General features: G+C 34.3%; 1 protein-coding gene across 1 annotated transcript; it reads right to left on the bottom strand.

The window, feature by feature from the left end:
- Positions 1-2,309: 2,309 nt before the first annotated feature.
- On the bottom strand, positions 2,310-18,308 carry LanB2 (laminin subunit gamma-1). Its single transcript, XM_011144044.3, has 22 exons — positions 18,198-18,308; positions 17,772-18,120; positions 16,586-16,844; positions 15,232-15,533; positions 14,846-15,051; positions 14,374-14,477; positions 13,130-13,318; positions 12,700-12,925; positions 11,111-11,540; positions 10,288-10,834; positions 9,217-9,402; positions 6,135-6,553; positions 5,729-5,999; positions 5,397-5,575; positions 5,039-5,169; positions 4,768-4,878; positions 4,431-4,629; positions 4,085-4,322; positions 3,793-3,968; positions 3,482-3,664; positions 3,102-3,219; positions 2,310-2,787 (listed from the first exon to the last, which is right to left on the bottom strand). The coding sequence occupies exons 2-22, from the start codon at positions 17,916-17,918 to the stop codon at positions 2,552-2,554; spliced, it is 4,857 nt and encodes a 1,618-aa protein (XP_011142346.1). The 5' UTR covers positions 17,919-18,120; positions 18,198-18,308; the 3' UTR covers positions 2,310-2,551.
- Between the last annotated feature and the right edge of the window lie 598 nt (positions 18,309-18,906).

Raw genomic sequence — 18,906 nt, 5'->3', positions numbered from 1 at the left:
TTCAGTGTTGATTTCTTCGAACACCTCACCTCAATTTATATGTATGAATATTAAATATTGCACATGATACATATTAATAGTGTACTAACAATTTATAAATTAAAGAGTCATTTTCCTCAATCATAAAAAACGACTAAAATTCGGCAAGTTGTAATTTCCATAAAAGGAATATTAATAAGCTGGTTCAAGAAGTATTTTACGACATAAAGTCGCTAGTCTTAACATACTTTTTCCAATATAAAATTTAATTTAATTTACATACTCGCAAATTGCAGCTTGATTTTTTTATCAAATTACTCTGCTGAAACATTATTGATTAACAGAACAGAAAACATTATTGATTGACAGAAGGTAATTGAATTAGTGTACAGAATTCATTAAGAAATAAATAAGAAAAGCTAAAAATCTTTAAAATTAATTTTTTTTCAAATTTTTCATGAAAATATAAGTTTTTATGATAAAAAATCGATTGAGATATCGATTTGGAAAATAAATTCTAACTTTCTAACTAACTAAAATAAATTCTACTTTTCACTTAACTCGATTCATCTTGACGAAAAATTATTATATATTAATATATTAATATAGTTAAAAACTAGAAGCTTCAGACTATAAAATACTTTTTGAATCCAGTGTGTAGCTTATTATTATTAAGCTTTAGCTTATTATTATTATTGTTTGCGATCCGACCAAATCGTCGCTCTTTGTTTCGACGGAATCGAGGATTCTCGATGCCACGAGATATTCTGCGTGACTCGCGCGTGAGCACGCCGTGCGTGTTCTGCGACCGGACACCACGTTGTTCTTGTCACGGTTTGTCAGCATGTGACTGCCAAACCTGGCAACGTTTTAAACAATAGCGGTTAACGTCTCATCTCCGAGCGACATAAAAACTAAAAATAAATGTAAGATCGACGTGACGAACGTTTTTCGGTTCCTCGCTTCGATCAGATCTTCACTTCGCACGACACCGCTCGCAAGTAATATTTCAGTTTGTTCCGCTCCGTTTTTCGTTTTTTTTTAAATCAGCTGCTCGACCGCTCCGGTCGAACCTCATCGTACGAAATACGATTGCGGTCTCAACGCATTGCGCTTCGAACGGTCATATTCATCGCACATTGTTAAAGTTTATTTTGTATTTTTTTTATAATAAAATTGCGATCGCGTGTTCGAGTGGTGCTCGCGCTCCAACTTGCGAGTATTGGCCTCCCAGCACCTCGACGAACATCGAAGCAAAAGAGAAAAGAAAAGGAGGAACGATCCCGCGAAACTCAAAAGGCAGTGTCTTCCTTTCCATTTGAACCCCGCGCTCATTGCTGAGCGGTCCCGGTCTCTTGTTCGCTTAGCCAAAGGGCGAACAATTATATTTTAATTTGAATATTTCTATAATGTAAAATCATTTATGTTTTGTAAAAGAATTTCTTTTTTATATTTTCATGATTTTATTCCTTTATTTTATTTGGACATATTAACACATTCATCATCAGGTATACTTTAGCTGACTTTCCGTTCATATGTTAATCGTTTTAACAGAATTCGTTGTAATATGCTGATGTAATCATTTTGAAAATCTTAATAAATAACAATAGTAATCCGCCAAGACACTTTGTGTCTGCGTTTTCATTATTATTCAACATAGCTATAATCTTGTCGATGCATTTAGTTAATAATAAAAGTAATTGTATATTATACCTTAAGTCTTAAATATAAATGTTAAGGAAGGAGAAAGTAATTATATTATATTATACATATTACTTTAAAATATTTATTGTCTCGAAGCGGTAGAGTTTGTACATATAATGCTAAGCTCGTATAAAAATGCTTTCTCAATTTCTCATATATGAGAATATCGTGAACATACATCCATGTGAATTGCAACTGCTTATTCGCACAATGAGATTCTCTAAAATATCGTATATACTTTAAATATACATTCTGTTTTTAACAATATCGATGAGAAAATATGCTTATCTATTATTTCGATGGTCTTTAAACAATATTTAAGTACGTTTTTACAGTGATTTTGAGAAACAAATCTGAATGATTTGGGAGTAATATAATATTTGATAATGTTTTTATGTCCATAATGGAACGTAATGGATAATGAACGCTGTTCTTAGCATGAACCCGATTGTACTTCGATACCAGATTTCCATGAAAAAATAAATTTTATATTATTACTTCTGTCATTTTTACAAAATAGATTTCAACAATATTATTATAAAAATGGATTAATAATTTCATTATTTAAAAATGTTTCTTCGTCTTGAAAAAGTTGAATAATTTTTTTATCTTCATATAATTGTATTTTTTGAAATTTCTACGTCTTAGATCATCTTAAAATGACATAATATGGCAGTTACGTGTTACGGATGTGTACAGATACTATATACATATTTATACACGTACTAAGATTAGTAAATTATAACAAATATAAATGCAGATGAATATTCTATAAAAAAAAAATTACAAGCCCCAGTGTATATATTATAAAAAAAAATCTTTGGTATAAAAAACGATGTAATAAACGATGTAAAAAGAATAAGGCACTTCAGGGCTCGAGACGGACGCGCTGATAACAGTCGACAGGTAGGACCTTGCGAATGTCGTCGATATTCTCTACTTCAATTCGTAATCTATTCACTTCGCTTTCGAAATTCTTTACCCACTGTGTCTGTGTATTCTTGGCATCTGTGAGAGTACGAATTCGCTGGTCTAAATTGGCCGCTTTAATTTCCTTCTCGGCAGCCACTAGCCGCTCCTCCAGCCGATTCAAATCGGCATCGTCTGAAAAATCAAATATGATCATTACAATTTATACAATTATAATTGGTATGTTAAATATTTTTAAAACACAATTCGTCTGTCAAAACTTTTTGCAACAAAGAGTATCTGAAATAAATCGAAATACTTGAAAATTTTTAAATTTATACATATATGACTTATGTCAGAAATAATAATGTATAAATTAAAAAAAAAGTAGGATCAAAATTATATACACTAATAAAAATTATTCAATTTAAGGAAAATTATTAATAAATTAAAATTATTAATATTTAAAGATAAAAAAAGTGTAGGAAAAGAAACTAAAAGAATCTCACCAATTTCTGGAAGATTTTCTAACTCTTTGATAATCTCGGCTACTTCGGATAAGGCCTTATCGACTAGATGTGTGGCTTGAGTTACGTTAATTTTCGCCTGGCCGACTTTGTGATTAGCCTAGAAGTAAATCACGAATTAACAAAGTAATAGAATTCACAATACTATCGCTAACGATATCTGCACCGATTTAATGCTACAGAGATATAAATTTTTTATATTTATTAATTACCAATAATATCCTCCTCTATTTAATTAATTTTACTTGTTTTCATTGCATTATTACATCTCTATATGATCATATAATACGCTATTCTATATTTGAATCAATTTTATATATTCTTCATATATGTCGAATTTATTTAACGAGCTTATCTTTTACCTCTGTCGCGATGTTTGAGTCTTTGACTACTTGGATCTCGTACTGCCTCATCATCGTGTCTGTGATGTCTACTCTCTGGTGCAGCTTCTCAGCTTCATTACCAAGTCGCAGAGCCTCGATCTTCGTTTTATTCGCTTCCATTCTAATATCGTTCGCGTTCACGCTCGCTTTGTCCGCGTAAGTCTGCAAAAACGTAAATTGCAACTACAGAGAAACGCAACACAAAAAAAACTGAAATAATTATAAAATTCTTACGAATAAATAAAAAACTCTTTACATGTATATATTTCACAAATATATTTTTGTCTCACCTGAGCATTCTGTGCTATTTCGCGCGCATTTTTTGCGTTGTCCTCCGATCCGTTTAGCGCTCTCTCTACCTCTCTCGTCTGCGTGGTGGCAATGTCTATTAGTTCCTTGATGCTCTGTATATCTTTCAAGGCGTCTTGCGCCTTCACGCGTTCACGTTGCACCTCGGCGTCGAATTCTAAAAATAGTTTCGTTTAATTATTCTTTTTACGCACTCAAATATTTTCATTGCTCTTTAATGCATCTTATTTTTCTAATTATCCCCTCGAACTGATCCTTTTTTACTGAATTTACCTCCCAATTTTTTCAAAGTCTCCTGAGCTTCTTTTAGCGTTTGATCGCCACGATTAACAGCGTCATTCGCTGTTTCATTAGCCTGATCTAACTCGGCCAGTAGCTCAGCTGTCGCCGCTTGCTGATCTTGAGCTCGTTCCAGAAGCTCATGGCTCTTCCTCGCTTTCTCGGTCATTTCGTTTATGAGATTTTCGTTCTCCTCTAACAAGAGTTGCGCCTGTTCCTTAATTTTCACGCCCTGTTTCAATAAATAAGTGATATAAGTTGCTTAAATCGCTTATTCTTGGAGATACGAAGATTAAATAAGAGCCAATACTAAATAATGTAAATAAATCTGATAACTCACCTCATTGTTGACGCTTTCTACTTGTTCCCATAATTGCTTGATATCGACGTGCGGAAGGGTTAGATCAAGAATTAATAAATCTATGGCTTCCTGGGAGACAGTTGACGACTTGTTGGCCGCGACAGCAGTAAGATTTTTTACCTCGTTCATACGATCGTCCAATTGCGCTAACTTATTCTCCAGACCTCTTATTTCGTCACTGCAAAATTATTTTCGATACATGGTACATTTACAGAAGACTTTAGATTATAAATTAAAAACAAAGAAAACAATATTAAAAGGAAATAAAATTTATATATGTGATGCAACTTAAAAGGTAGAAGGAAGTGTTACTCACGTAATATTCGAGTACTTCGATATCGCTTGCTTTGCGAGATTGTAAGCTTCCAATGTCGTATTTCGAGCTTGTTCGGCCAACATATGAAGTTTCTTGGCTTCATTGGTGTTTCTGAAAAAGATATAACGCCAATATCAGGAGTAGTAATTGACTAAAATATTTAATACTAGCAATAGCTATAAAGGTAATTAATTAATCAGCGAGAAGTGAAAGCTTTATAAAAAGAAACGGCTTCGAGAAGATTGACCTATTAATAATGGAAAGTACATACACTTCGGCGAGCAAACGGGCCTCCTGCGCGATTGCCGTCATCTGCTGATTCTGCTGGCCGACCTGCTCCGCGCGCAATTTCGCATCTGTAAGAGCGCTCGCTCCGTCCGTGGCCAAATAATCCTCTGCTTCCTTTTGTATTCGCACGATCAACCAGAACAGATAATTGCATTGACTTTTTTCTCTTCTATCAATATTAAGAAAATTCTCTCCAAGCTTTCGTAATATTTTCAACGATAAAATAAATTTGAAGGGAATAGAGAGACTTTAGGACAACTTTGGAGACTGATTCTGATTTTAGCGTAGTCTCTAAATACAGTTCAGTTATAAAAAAACGGGTTCCACGAAGTTCCGCTTACCGTCAAGTGCTCGTACGTCTTGTCCAATACTTTCTCTGCCTCGTCAATGTTCACGAGGCCGTCCTCGATGATGTCGCGTGCGTCGTTCGCCGTCACATTCACTGTCTGGTAGATTTCGTCGATCGCGTTCAGTTGATCGCGTAACTCGTCCAGTTGCTCCACTAGTGTTTTGTTCTCACCTGATAAAAATTTTTGTGTTTTTATAACCAGGTTTTCTATTTGTAAAATTCAGTTGCATCATAGATATTTCTCCGTAAGTATGAACGTATCTACGTTTAAACGAATATAAAATATATCTAAAGGGAATAATAATAATAAAAAGCAATAATCACTGCCGGATCCTTGCTTGGCGACGTTCAATAATGCCCTGACCCTATCTTGGACGTTCTTGAGCTCCTTCTCGAAATCCGAATCATTAATAACGGTGGGACTGCTGTTGATCTTTCTCAGAGTGTCCTCCAGTTCGGCCAAGCGTCGCCTGTGATCGTCCACTGCCGATTGCACGAGATTGTAGCAATCCGGACAGTCCACGCATCCGTTTTGACGGTTGTGCTTGTTCTCCTTGCAGCGGTCGCAGCGTCTACCCTCCACATTCGTCAGACACTGTCGACAATCACCAAGTATATAGCGTTAATTTGATAAAACTCGCTTCGTCTTCATTTCCAAGAGATCAAAATTATAGCAGCCTTTGTTGCTTCTGAAGATATGAAACCAAGCATCCAAGACCATTACACTTACAGGACACTGTCCGCTGGCGTCGCACTGCAGGTCCTGAGAGCCGATGCTGTCGCAGTCACAAGGTTTACAACCCTCTCGACTGAATCCATATTGATACGGCTCGCACGCATCGCAGTGCTGTCCAGTGACGCCTAATCTACACTGGCACTGACCAGTGATGGGATCGCAAGTTCGATTATATGAGCCCTCGAGGTCGCAGTTGCAGGGCGTGCAGCCTTCACCGCTCATAATATGGTAGTAACCCTCTTCGCATCGATCACAATTGCGACCGACCACGTTTGGCTTACAAGTGCAGTGTCCCGTCAATTGGTCGCACGGCATAACTCTACCATCGTCCAACTCCACTGTGCCCGGTGGGTAACACTGACACAACTTGCAACCATCTTCTTTTCGATCCGATAATGCATCCCCGTAATATCCTGTGTGACAGATTGAGCAGATTATTTTTGACGATGTAAAGTGATAATTGTAGAAATGTCAAATTTTAACAGTAATCATGTAGAAAAATGACGTCCTAGATTTCTTTAATTGTAATATTGTATATGTTATAAGATTGGATTTGAGTAATTTTTACTTTACAACTATGTAAGTTTCTATGTAAGTCGCATGTAGTTTCTGAGACATATCAATTTAAAGTTCTACAATTTTATATTAAATTATATTGAGAGTGAGTCATTTTTCGCTGCTGTCACTTTAATCATCGTATGTTATTCTTTATTTACATTTATTTGCATGCTCTAATTTCTCCAAATATATTTCAGTTCACAAACGGCTTGTCAAAAATAAAAGATTTATATTACACATTAAAATATCTCTTTTATAAATTTTTTTCACTAGACATCTAGACTCAAATTTTGCATAATTGACTTTTCTAAGATGTTATTTTACTGTACAGTGAACTAATCAAAATTTAGTAAGGTAAAAGATTTGAATATTTTTATAAAAATCAATCACATAACAAAAATATACAAATGGCAAAGAACATAAAGAAACATAAATATATTTGGAATCATAGCAACTCAGCGTAATGAAAGATAAAATTACAATATTTTGAAGTAATATATATTAGGCACTACATGCAATCCGAATATAGTTTGAAGTAGATAACCCAGAATTTCACCCTCATAGTATACCTTAAAATCAAAGGAAATAGATATGTGAGATATGTAACTGTTTCTGCATAATTACAGCAATTTCTACTTAATATTAAAATTAATAAATATATATATGTATATTCATCATATATACATACATACACGGATAAATAAAAATTAATACATCAAAACATAATGAAATGAATAAAATTTTGAAAATATATTCATACACACACAGAAAAAGTCAAGAAAATAATCGATAAATAAATTTAATAATCAATAATAAATCGATAAATAATCGATAAATAAATACATATACAATGTATGATGGAATACGTATGTCCGTTTGTATGCAAGTAAAATTCATCAAATTAAATGAAAAAATTCTGTACCATTTTTCTAACCATGATCCTTATCAAGATGTTATTGATAATTTGAGTTGATATTATGATATTGTTAATAATAATTAGAAATGTGCGAACTATTCGAATTCGAATCGAATCAAATCTAATGTAATTCGATTCGATTCGAATCCGAATCCCTATGATTTGAATCCGAATAATACGAATAGGAATCAAATACAGGATGTTTACTCAAATCTGGAAAAAAAATTCCCTGACTTTTTCCTGATTTTTCAGGCAATTTGTTAAAAATTCCAGGTCAAATAAAAGTATTTTTTAACCCTCCGCATGTTTCATGGGTCTTTCAGGGAACAGTAAAATTTGAATTTACTGTAAAATTTGATTAAATTAGAGATGATGCTTGTAACTTTCATTTGAGGAAATATTTTTAGGATTTCCTTAAATGGAATTTTTAAGCCTCACCTCTCTAAATCAATCAAAGTTTACAGTAAATTCTAATTGTTACCGTTTCCCAAAAATCTACGAATCAAGCAGAGGGTTAAGTGTCTTATAAATGAATATATATATTTATTGTGTAACTTGTCTTTATATTTTCGATTTATAAAAGTTTAAATAAAACATAAAACTTTGTCGATACATAACAACGTAAATTACATTACCCAGCGAAAATATAATAAAAATTTAAATTGCACTTTAATATTAAAGAAATTTTCGATTATCTTTTAAAAGTTGCAATTTGTTTCTTGAAGTGCTTCTGCTTCTTTTTGCGCACTTTTTAAAATTTGTATACGTTTCATTTCTAACTCTTTTACTTTTAAATTCTTTTTTCTTTTCAAAGACCTTTCCTGTTCTATATTATTATAATATAAGAAAATTTTAAAAAGGACAAATTCAAAAAAATTCCCTGATTTCCAATAAAATTCCCTGACTTTTCTATGATTTTCCAGGCATAAACAAATTCCCTGAGTTTTCTCTGATTTTCCAGTTTTTTCCACCCAGTAAACACCCTGTAAATATATCACCGTTTGCGTGCATCAGGTACAAAACAGGTCATCTGGGCCTGTATGTTTGAACCCTTATCTTGCAATTAATTTAACTTATAATTAATAACTTAATTATAAATTACTTTAAATATTTAAATATATATTTTACTTTAAGATATTACAATATCAATATTCCCTTTCATATTAAAATCTTCCATCATTATTTGCATGTTTAATAGTCATGTTAAATTTTTTAATGATTCGATTCGATTTCATTCGATTCGATTCGAATTCGAGTGAAATTTCATAGATTCGATTCGATTCGAAATCGAATTTAAAAAATGAGATTCAATTCGATTCGATTCGATTCGACATAAAAATTCTTGATTCGCACATCTCTAATAATAATGCATGTCCAGCATTAGGCACTGTCCGTCACTGCCAAGAAATTGTTAATAGATTCAGATGTCTTGAAGAAATTTTACCCAAAAAGTTTGTTTCAACGAGTTTATCAAGCACTCACTCGTTAATTTTCTTTAATTAATATCTCAACAAGTATTGTGATTTTTGCACAATATTACAATCTTTTTTATCTGGACACCTTATATATTGTATTAAATGGAAATCAATTATACTCAAGTACCAGGTAGACATTCATCGCAGTGGAAGCCCGCTGTGTTGTTGACGCACTTAAGGCACTCTCCAGTCTCATGATTACAATTTCTCACAGCATTCAAGTCAATATTGTTATTGCAGTCACAGGGACGACAAGCCAGGCCTCTCTCAGGATTCCCGTAATAACCATCTGAACATGTTTCGCATCTAGGTCCTGTAAAAGAATAAATGTTTCATCAAATGTTACAATATTTAATAAATTAAAGATAAAGATCATATGACAGAAACGAACAAATGCATTTGCATATTGAAGTACATCAATCAAATGAATTCAAGTATATGAATCAAATGAATGAAATGAAAAATTGAATATACTTTAACACATTGACTATCAACTACGAGATATCTCGTAGGTTGTTTACTTGCCCAGGGCTGCGATTCTGTAACTCGTTATTGGAGTTAACGTCAGTTTCGTTATTGTTGCGCAGCTTTTCTACGGTATACAAAAGCTGCGCAACGATAACGAAAGTGTCGTTAACTCCAATAACGAATTACTGAATCGCACCATAGGACGCCTAACTACGAGTTATTTCGTCCCTTCATTACTTGCCATATTTGTACAGCTACGAGGAAACTCGTAGCATAACAGTGTAAATATGAATAGATGGCCTCAGGAAAGAGAATAAAAAATGTTTAAAAAAAAAAACATTTTTTAAGCTTTTTGATTATTACTATGTATTATTATTAAAGTTTTTAATAATATAACATGATTAAATCAAATTGGCTCTTTAGACCGGAATCGTGAAAAATTCCGTGGCAGTCAACGTGTTAATACAAGACAAAATATTAGGTTGTGTAATAATTTCAGATTTTTCAAAATAAAACGATTGTGTTTCTGTGTCGTTTAATTCTATGTAACATGAAATAATTTTATGAAATAATGTATATATAAAGGATGGCAGAAGATCGTAAATCAAAACGAAACATTTCATAAAATTTCATAAAATCACAAAGGCGGGAAAATACAATTGTTTCGTTTTACCTCCGATTAATATATAACAGTTTCTTTTTTAAATTATTTTTAATATTAATTACTCACCGGTCCTGCCGATAGGGCACTCGGAGCAGATGGGATCAGGATTGCTTCCTAAAAGGATACAAGGTCCGTTATCAGGACAAGGACACGGCTGGCAATCGTTTGGCGTTCCCCTCAACGGATGCCCGTAAAATCCGCGGGCGCACAGCTCGCAATTGTCGCCGGCCGTGTTGTGATGACAAATGCATTGTCCGGTTTCGGCTTCACAGATGTCAGCGTGGCCGTTGCAATTGCAAGACACGCAGAGAGCGAACGGACCGCTGTTGGGCGGATCGTGATGGAATCCTGGCGCGCAGGACTCGCAGAATTGACCGACATAGCCGTGTGGACACTGACAGTGCTCCACCCAATCGGCAGGTTCACCAGCGGCACCACGATGCGCAGTTTCTAATTTCACGTCGTCCAAGAAGCCTCGGCCTTGATTAGTGTACGTGGCGCGGATTTTGATAGCCGTCAGATTCGACAGAATTGACATAAAGGCTCGCGAGGAAAGTTGGGGCTGCCAGCCGTAACTCAAGTGTTCGTGCAGTTTAAATCGGTATTCCTGACGCTACAACGGCAATTGCAAAATTGCAAAATTAATATCATATGTCAAGTTTAGATATTAATCACAACAAAAAGTTATATGTATAAATTTGTATACTGCATGTAAACAAGGTAAACAGAATAAACGAAGCAAAGAAGAACGTAACAAAATGAAGGAAAGTGTTGAGTGATATTTTACAGTCGGATATCTTTTACGCAGTATCTGAGAGAGCTGTGAATAATAATAATTGAGAATGTAGAAGAATAATAAGCTTAATTGTAGAAGAATAAGGAAGCTTACTTTGACGGTTGGCAGCCGATTATTCTGTCCAAAAATAGTCTGCGTGATTTGCCCGCCGTTTGCGCCTTCGAGAATCACATCTCGCACCGTGACTGCCGGGCCGGTTTCTCCTATCCTCAACGAAAAGGACAGATTTTGATTGTACGATGCTCGCTGATCTCCCAGGAATCTATCGGGCGCGAGGAAGTAAACACTGTCGCGGCTCGCTGCGGTTACAGAGATGGTTTGTGTTAGTGCGTCGTATTGTACCGGAATCTGATTGCCAACCACCATGGCGGACCAGCGTTCGTTTCCTCTAACAAACATGCTCTCGATGACGAGCTTGGAGTAGCCAGCGGCTGACCGGCAAACAGCGGAATGACCATAACAGAAGCACGGCGTGCAGCCGAACTCGTTTTCCTCTGCCAAATTGAAGAAACCTGGACGACATCTGTGTAATTACAATAAATTAAACACAATTAAATGAAATATACAAGAAATTAAAATTACTATACTGAAATTCGGATACCTTATAAATTAATATAAAAGGAAAAAAAGCACGTGTATGCAAGAGTTAACGCAAGATTTATGTTGTTCAAAGTGTGAGATGAATGTCTCAATTGGTGATCAAGCAACTTCACCGCGAAAATAAATTACGTGTTCAAATGAGTATACAAAATTGATATCATTGAAAAACTTGAACACTTGAGGTTTTAATTGTATTATATTTTTCTTATGAAATTATAGAAAGATTTCAATTTATTTGTAACACCTCAGAAATGATTAAAGTATCATTTAGTGACATGAAAGTTTAGTTTCATAAAATAATTTTAGTTAAAATATGGCTGTACACATTTAACAAATAGATCTGATATTAATAACTGTCAAATATCAACCATTAATTATCTCTAAGATCTCTACGAGTGACTGCTTGAACTGTCAGTAGCATTCTTGTAATTATAACGTTTCAGCATTTATTATGATTTTTAGTTTTATACGAAACTTGATGCAACCGATGTAATATATAAAATTTAAAGTAAAAATACAAATTTATAATAAATGTAAACTCGTATTAGCTGATATATTAAGGAAAATGAGTGCAAATACACACAAATTGGGACACCACCACTAATTGGTCATTAACTGTCACTAAATTCATCTTATATTCAATTGCGAGACATTGATTTGGACACATTTTTTTCCGTTAAATCTAGGAAGAAATGACCATCAATACGAGAACCGCAAGTTACAAGCCTATGCTAATTCGCTATAACAAAAACTGACATGATAATTTCAAGAGAGAATTCAGGGAAAACGTGAGTATCTTTATTATATTCTTATCTATCAAATAAGAGTATAATAAAAGATCGATATTTGCATCGTGTTGCACTTCGGTTTCTGTCATATGACCAATTATCACACAAGGCTATAAGCACCGATTTACAATTGATACGTTTCTAATTTCGTCGGAAAAAAAATATCTTCAGAACTATTTCACGAATGATTAAGTGCATAGTTACGTTACATTGCTTGAATAGTAACATGAATTTTTTCTCTTCAAAATTGAATGCTCCGATATTAATTATACAGATAAGTCAAGCGGCACTGACTCTCTACAGCGTTTCCCTTCGACGTTCTCTTTGCAGACGCAGACTCCCGTGACCGGGTCGCAGCTGGGACTGTTCCCCTCCGATCCCGCGAAACTGCACTCACACGAGGTACAACCCAGCGAACCGAAATTGTAAAAATTGGGTGCGCAACGATCACACTTATCTCCTGTTACTCCCGGTTTACATTGGCACTTTCCTTCGCTGTTACACTGTAGACTCCTGGAACCTGATTATCAGTTGCTATAATTATTTTTAGCAATAACTGTATAAACAAAGGTCTTGTTTGAGGACTTGGAAAACATTTTCAAATTTCACTTTGCTTTGACGAACCAAGCAGAAAAGATCGTTTGCAATGTTAATAAGTGAGACTGAGAATTTCTTGTCATAATAATTGAAAAGACTCCTCCCGTGGAAAAAGTTGCACACGTACCGATCTCGTTGCAGTGGCAGGCGATGCAGTAATTGTCATCGGGACGTTGATAATAATTCTCCCGACACCGTTCGCAGTTAGCGCCATCGCGATTCGCTTGACAGTCCAGGCAGTGACCTCCGTGACCCGCCAACTTGTACAGTTCTTTGTCAAAGTAACATCTGTCCGAATAGCCGTTGCAATTGCAGGCTGCGAAAAAACCAAACAGTGACGATATTATTTGGAATTATTTGTGCACATGTGAGAGAGAGAGAGAGAGAGAGAGAGAGAGAGAGGAACTTCAATATATATAAATTTCAATATATATAAATATATAAATAACAATAAATATAAATAACAATGTTATTAACATTGAGTGATATTCCTTCTGAGATAAAAAATATTTTCTATGCTATATTTTACTATAATAAAATATTATGCTATAATAATTAATTACTGGATCTCGAATACCAAGGGAGAAGTCCGTCCCGCGCGATGCATTTTGCGACACAATTTATTATTATTGATAACACCAACAATCTCATTTTTCTGACATAACAATTCCTTACAGAACCAACCAAGCAATTAAAAACAAATTTTTTCAAAACACTGTCACTTTAAATTACGATCACTTTGGATTTCTTTATTTTTGCCACGAATATCTATCTGATTTTTATACACTTGCTTATCGTTATGAACTTCTTTAAATTATTATATCCATTGAGACCTATCTCTCCGCGAAAGTTTCATTGTACAGCGAGTTCCGGGAGATTTCGAGAGAGTGAAACAGATACACCTTTTATCGCGGCAAATGGCGACGCAACGAATGCAGGGAAAAGTACATTGCATCTTGCCTATCCCCACTCATGAGCACAGTCGAGAGTTGTACATTAAAGGTAAAGCCGGTCAGTACGTAAAAGGTAAGGTTGAACCAATGCCGTCGCTTATGGTCGTTTCACTTAGCGTGACCACCGTAAAAACGAAGCCTCAGAATTTAAATCCGAAGTAAAAGGCAGATTTTTATTTAAACGTAAATTCGATAAATTTGGAATTGTTATTCATGATATAGCTCAGTTAAGAAAAAACTTTTTTTTTTTATTTAATGTTTGGTCGATAGCCATGATCGACAGTCAACCTTTCCGTCAACATTTTTTATCCCATGATTTTACATTTTTACATTTTTTAGATTATTTAATGTTTTGTCTTAATTACAGACATTTCTCCCAAATAGCGAAATTAATACAAGGTAGTAGATAAGTACTTACGTTTGCATTCGTGCGCGTCTGTGGTAGTGGCTCGACCCCACGGCGCATCGTTGTAAAAGGGCAGGCACTCGTTGCAATCTGGGCCGGCGGTGTTATGTTCGCACCTGCAACATCCATTTATTAATTTATTAATCGGATGGAAAAGATTAACAGCAAAACATACCATAGAGGGATTCAAAATTGTTGCTAAATCCTTAAAAATTATTATCGAGATACAATGTATAACATCGTTAAATAATTAGTTACTAAGAGTGTACCGTAGAAAAATTAAGTTATTACTATTGCCGTTTAGATTACAAATTACTTTTGGAAAAATACTATTGTCACTCTCTCATTATTATGATACGGTTATTATCGCGTCATTGTGTTACGATCGTATAATTCATTGCAATTAGCGAACGCTGTTACAAAAAAATATATTCATCGCTATCTACGTGCTGAGAAACATATGTTGAGGAACGAATCACTTTACCGGCATACTCGACGAGTTCTACCGTCCACGCTAGTGCTGTTGACACACTCCCCGGCGTGGCCGTTGCAGGCACATCTCGCGCCAACTGCTACATCGGCGATGGCGTAGTAATAAGACTTCAATACATGCGAGTCACCGAATACTTCATCACCAAACGTGTTTAATCTGTCCAATGTGATTCTCAAATCCGTCGCTTGCACCCATTCCTGTAAGATACAATAACAGGAATTTTAAATTGCTACTCTATGTTGTTATTATTAAAAAAAGACAATTATTTCTCTCTCAATGTTCGATATTAATGACGATGATAAAAAAGTTGCAAAATAAAATTTCGATAAATATTATACAAACATGATACAGAATATAATAAAAGAAAGTGAAATTACCTGAAGTTCGGGATTAGTATCGAAATAATACGCGGAGGGCCGGCCCTCCAAAGTAGAGAAGGCGACGGTACCCTTGGTAAGAGGTGAAATATCGGAGAAGTCCGATGTACATAGTACGCGGGTGTCGTCACCACGTACGGTCTCTTTCGATTCGGGTAAGTCGTATGTGTCTCTGCACGTGGCCGAGTAAAACTGATATGGCTCCCATGGCGACTTCTCATTTTTTCGCTTGTAAATGCCCCAACTCTCCGGTCGTGGGGATTCGAATAGTACTCTCACGTACGTTATATCGAACGTCTTACCTATAAACCCGTTCAAATTATATATCATTAAAATAATAAATAATTATATAAATATTATTCATTTCATTTTCTAATACGACACCATTGTATTATACGAAATAAATAATTTTGCATAATATAAATCGTTTTCAAAATTACCGTCGTCTTCTCAATTCTTAGAGTATACCGATGCATCCATAAAAACGACGGTATATAAGAGGTGCAGGAGGGAGAAAGACAAAGAGGAGAAAGAATGTTTTGATGTGCACATGTGGTATACAGATGGGGTAATAAAATTCTTTTTATCTTATATTAGAGACGTTTAAAACTAACTGGGAACATCGATTAAATAATTAAACAGTTTGAAAATAAAAGAGTAAATGGTTTAAAAAATTAAAAAACGAAGAAAATCAATCAAACAATTGCATGGATTTCACAAAACATTAATTTTAAAATGTATAGACAGAATAATATAAAACAATAAATAATTAGTAATAAATTATTAATAAACAATTATTAATATGTGAAATTTAATATGCTTATTGAGCAGTATTTTTTATTACTACTTTAAATTATTATTTAATTACTACCCCTTAATAAAACAAATAAAAAGTTATTATTCATTAAACAATTTATAACAATATTATTCATTAAGCAATTTCTCATATGCGACAGTATTCTCTAGAGGCAGTCTCGAATATTTCTCCATCGTCCGCTATAAAATTTATCTCATCGCGCATACATCCTCGTAGATAAGGAAGTAGAATGGCAGAATGAGAAAGAGAAAGAGAGAGGGCAGAGAAAGAAAAATGGAGGTGGGGATAGAAATGAATAAATGTCTGTTAGCATAAATTTCTGGTGTCGTAAATTTATAGTATTGATTTGCACTATATTGCAGACATTTATTAATATATTAAATCATTAAAAAATTTTTATTTAAAACAACTATGCATTATTTAATAAATTAAACACTGAGAAACAACATAAATCTTAAACATGTTTCTTTTATTATTCTTGTAGTAGCATTAATATTAATGAATTTTAATCATAATAGATATTAGAGGATAACATACCTAGATGCAAAGTGAGGTTGACCTGATTGGGATATTCAATGCCTTCATACATGGTGCTGGACTGCCACCATGTAGCATTGTCATTGTTATCATGGTCAGTGAGATAGATTGCTGAGTGGTCGCCCCACTGGCACATCTCGCATGATTTCTTTTGTACGCGTGTTTGCTTGCAAAACTCTGTTGGATGGTCCTCGCCACATGTATTAGTTGCTTCCATCGGCACATTAAATGCTGCATTCTCGAATGGTGGTATACATCTCTGAAATAAAAATAGAATATTTAAAATAATATATATATTTAGAATATATTTGGTATTGGTATATCAATATATTGTATTTAAAATAAATATACTATTGTAAAATAGAAAATTTTTGTATTTGTATTCTCTTCTCTTACATTTAAATTCTTATATATGTTTTCTGCTAATAAATAAATATTGTTATTACAATTTACCCCAAGCTACATGTATACAAAATATATTTTCGATATTTATTTATTTATCTCATTGTCTTCAATTTCTTTTTTTAATGACAATTTATTTCTCAAAATTGTCTTCAGTTAGTTGAGAACTACTGTGAAAACTAGTAAGTTAAAAAATAAGGAAAAAGAAATATAAAATTTGATGATATTTATTAATATTAATATTGATATTTTTTCAATGTTAGGCCTTTAGTTAATACAAATAGAAAAAGATTCTAGAGAGCACCTCTCAGACTTGGGAATGTTATCTACTCATTATTATCATGGACCAGTTATCTTCATGGGTTCAAGCAACTTGGAACCCTTGTGATAACCTACTCTTTTAATGTACTCCCGAAATCCAGTGCCATGTCAAGTAGTACTGACTTTTAGCCTTATTTATGAAGAATACTTTCTATTGTTAAAAAAGATTTTATTCAAAGTCTACCTATAAAGTATTAAAAATCTTAAAATAATTTGAAATTTGAATTGAATAGTTTTAAAGTAATATTAAATTTCTATGTTACAAAAATACAGAATAATCTTGCAATTATCAGATGTAGTCTCTTCTAAAAGCTACAAAGTCTTATGAAATAACAGGAAAATTTTTAATTAATTAATTCTCTATGTAATAAATAGATAGAATACTGATACTGATACAAATAAACCGGAGAAATGAAGATAAGGGATACACAATAACATGATGATCTAAATGATAAAGACGAACCTGAGGCTTGCCGTTCTCGTCATAACACTTGTCTTCTTTACGGGTCCTCGGTTGAAAGCGACTGTACAACTCATCCGAAGGCTCAGGACTAGCTAAAGCGTAACTTCCCACGAGCAGCAACAACAGAAACACCTTGGTCACTCGCATGTTTGCACAGAAAAAAAAGATTTCAGCGTTCAGAACTTCACCCACTGAACCTTTTCTCACTGCTCGCAATCAAATTCGGAATCGAGAAGACAACTTCGGGGCGACGTTATGCAGCGGCGAGGATCACTCACCACTGTCGGTCGTTATTATCGAGCACGATACATCTCCCGATCTTTCGGAAGAGACCGGACCGATGCGTAACCTGCAACCGTGGAGCACAGATGAGTAACGGCGCATTCATATGCCGCGGCACACGCTCGTACGATTTCGTATCTATACCTCTCCGCTTCCCACGCAACTTCTCCCTGCTCATTCTCGCGGAAGCGTCGGTGGCTTTCTGCTCCTCTCACCCTTCTACACCGACAAACAAGCCCGCCTACGCCATATGCGAGATTACCTGCGTTCAGAAACTGCAGAATTCAGAGGACCGAATCTCTTTTTCTAGCATGAACTCATAAAAAATGAAAATTTCCTGACTCATGAGTTCATACTAGAGCAAAATATTCTTGATTGCTTTCCAGCGGTTTTGATTCTTGAGAAACTGACTGAAAAAAAGAGATCAATTATAAATTGTTTCCCTTAATGTGAACTCCTGAAAAAAAAAGACTCAAATATTTCCAAGTTAGAATAATTTTTCACTTCTCACGAATTTATGTTAGAAGAAAATTATGAAATTATGATCAATTCGTCCTGATTGGTGGAGAAATACAAGTGAATATTACTATATAATATTACTAGATTTAACCATTGGGAACTTTTCAGTCGGGCGCATAATATCTAGATGTTCGTACTCTATGATTATTGTAGAGATTCATTGCCGCGTTTTATGAATAAAGAAAAATCTATCCGAACCGTAAATTTTTATGTACATAAACTGAGTCTTCTATAAAAGCTGCGAAAACTATATAATATGAAAAGAATGGCTTGTGCCATAGACATTCAATTTTTGTCTAACTTTATTCCTATTGGAAAAAATAGATGCAGATAG

Source organism: Harpegnathos saltator, unplaced genomic scaffold, assembly GCF_003227715.2.
Source record: "Harpegnathos saltator strain DR-91 unplaced genomic scaffold, Hsal_v8.6 scaffold436, whole genome shotgun sequence".
In the NCBI taxonomy this organism is placed as follows: Eukaryota; Metazoa; Arthropoda; class Insecta; order Hymenoptera; family Formicidae; genus Harpegnathos; species Harpegnathos saltator.
Note: the sequence above shows the minus strand (reverse complement) of the source record. Positions and strands in the feature narration are given on the sequence as shown.

What these genes read in the sequence shown, in the direction of transcription:
- LanB2 (XM_011144044.3), bottom strand. Translation starts at nt 17,918, where the DNA reads ATGCGAGTGACCAAGGTGTTTCTGTTGTTGCTGCTCGTGGGAAGTTAC. An exon ending in ACGCCAGCGGACAGTGTCCT is followed by an intron (nt 6,000 to 6,134) that starts GTAAGTGTAATG and finishes GATTGTCGACAG; the next exon opens with TGTCTGACGAATGTGGAGGG. An exon ending in AAATAGCACAGAATGCTCAG is followed by an intron (nt 3,665 to 3,792) that starts GTGAGACAAAAA and finishes ACGTTTTTGCAG; the next exon opens with ACTTACGCGGACAAAGCGAG.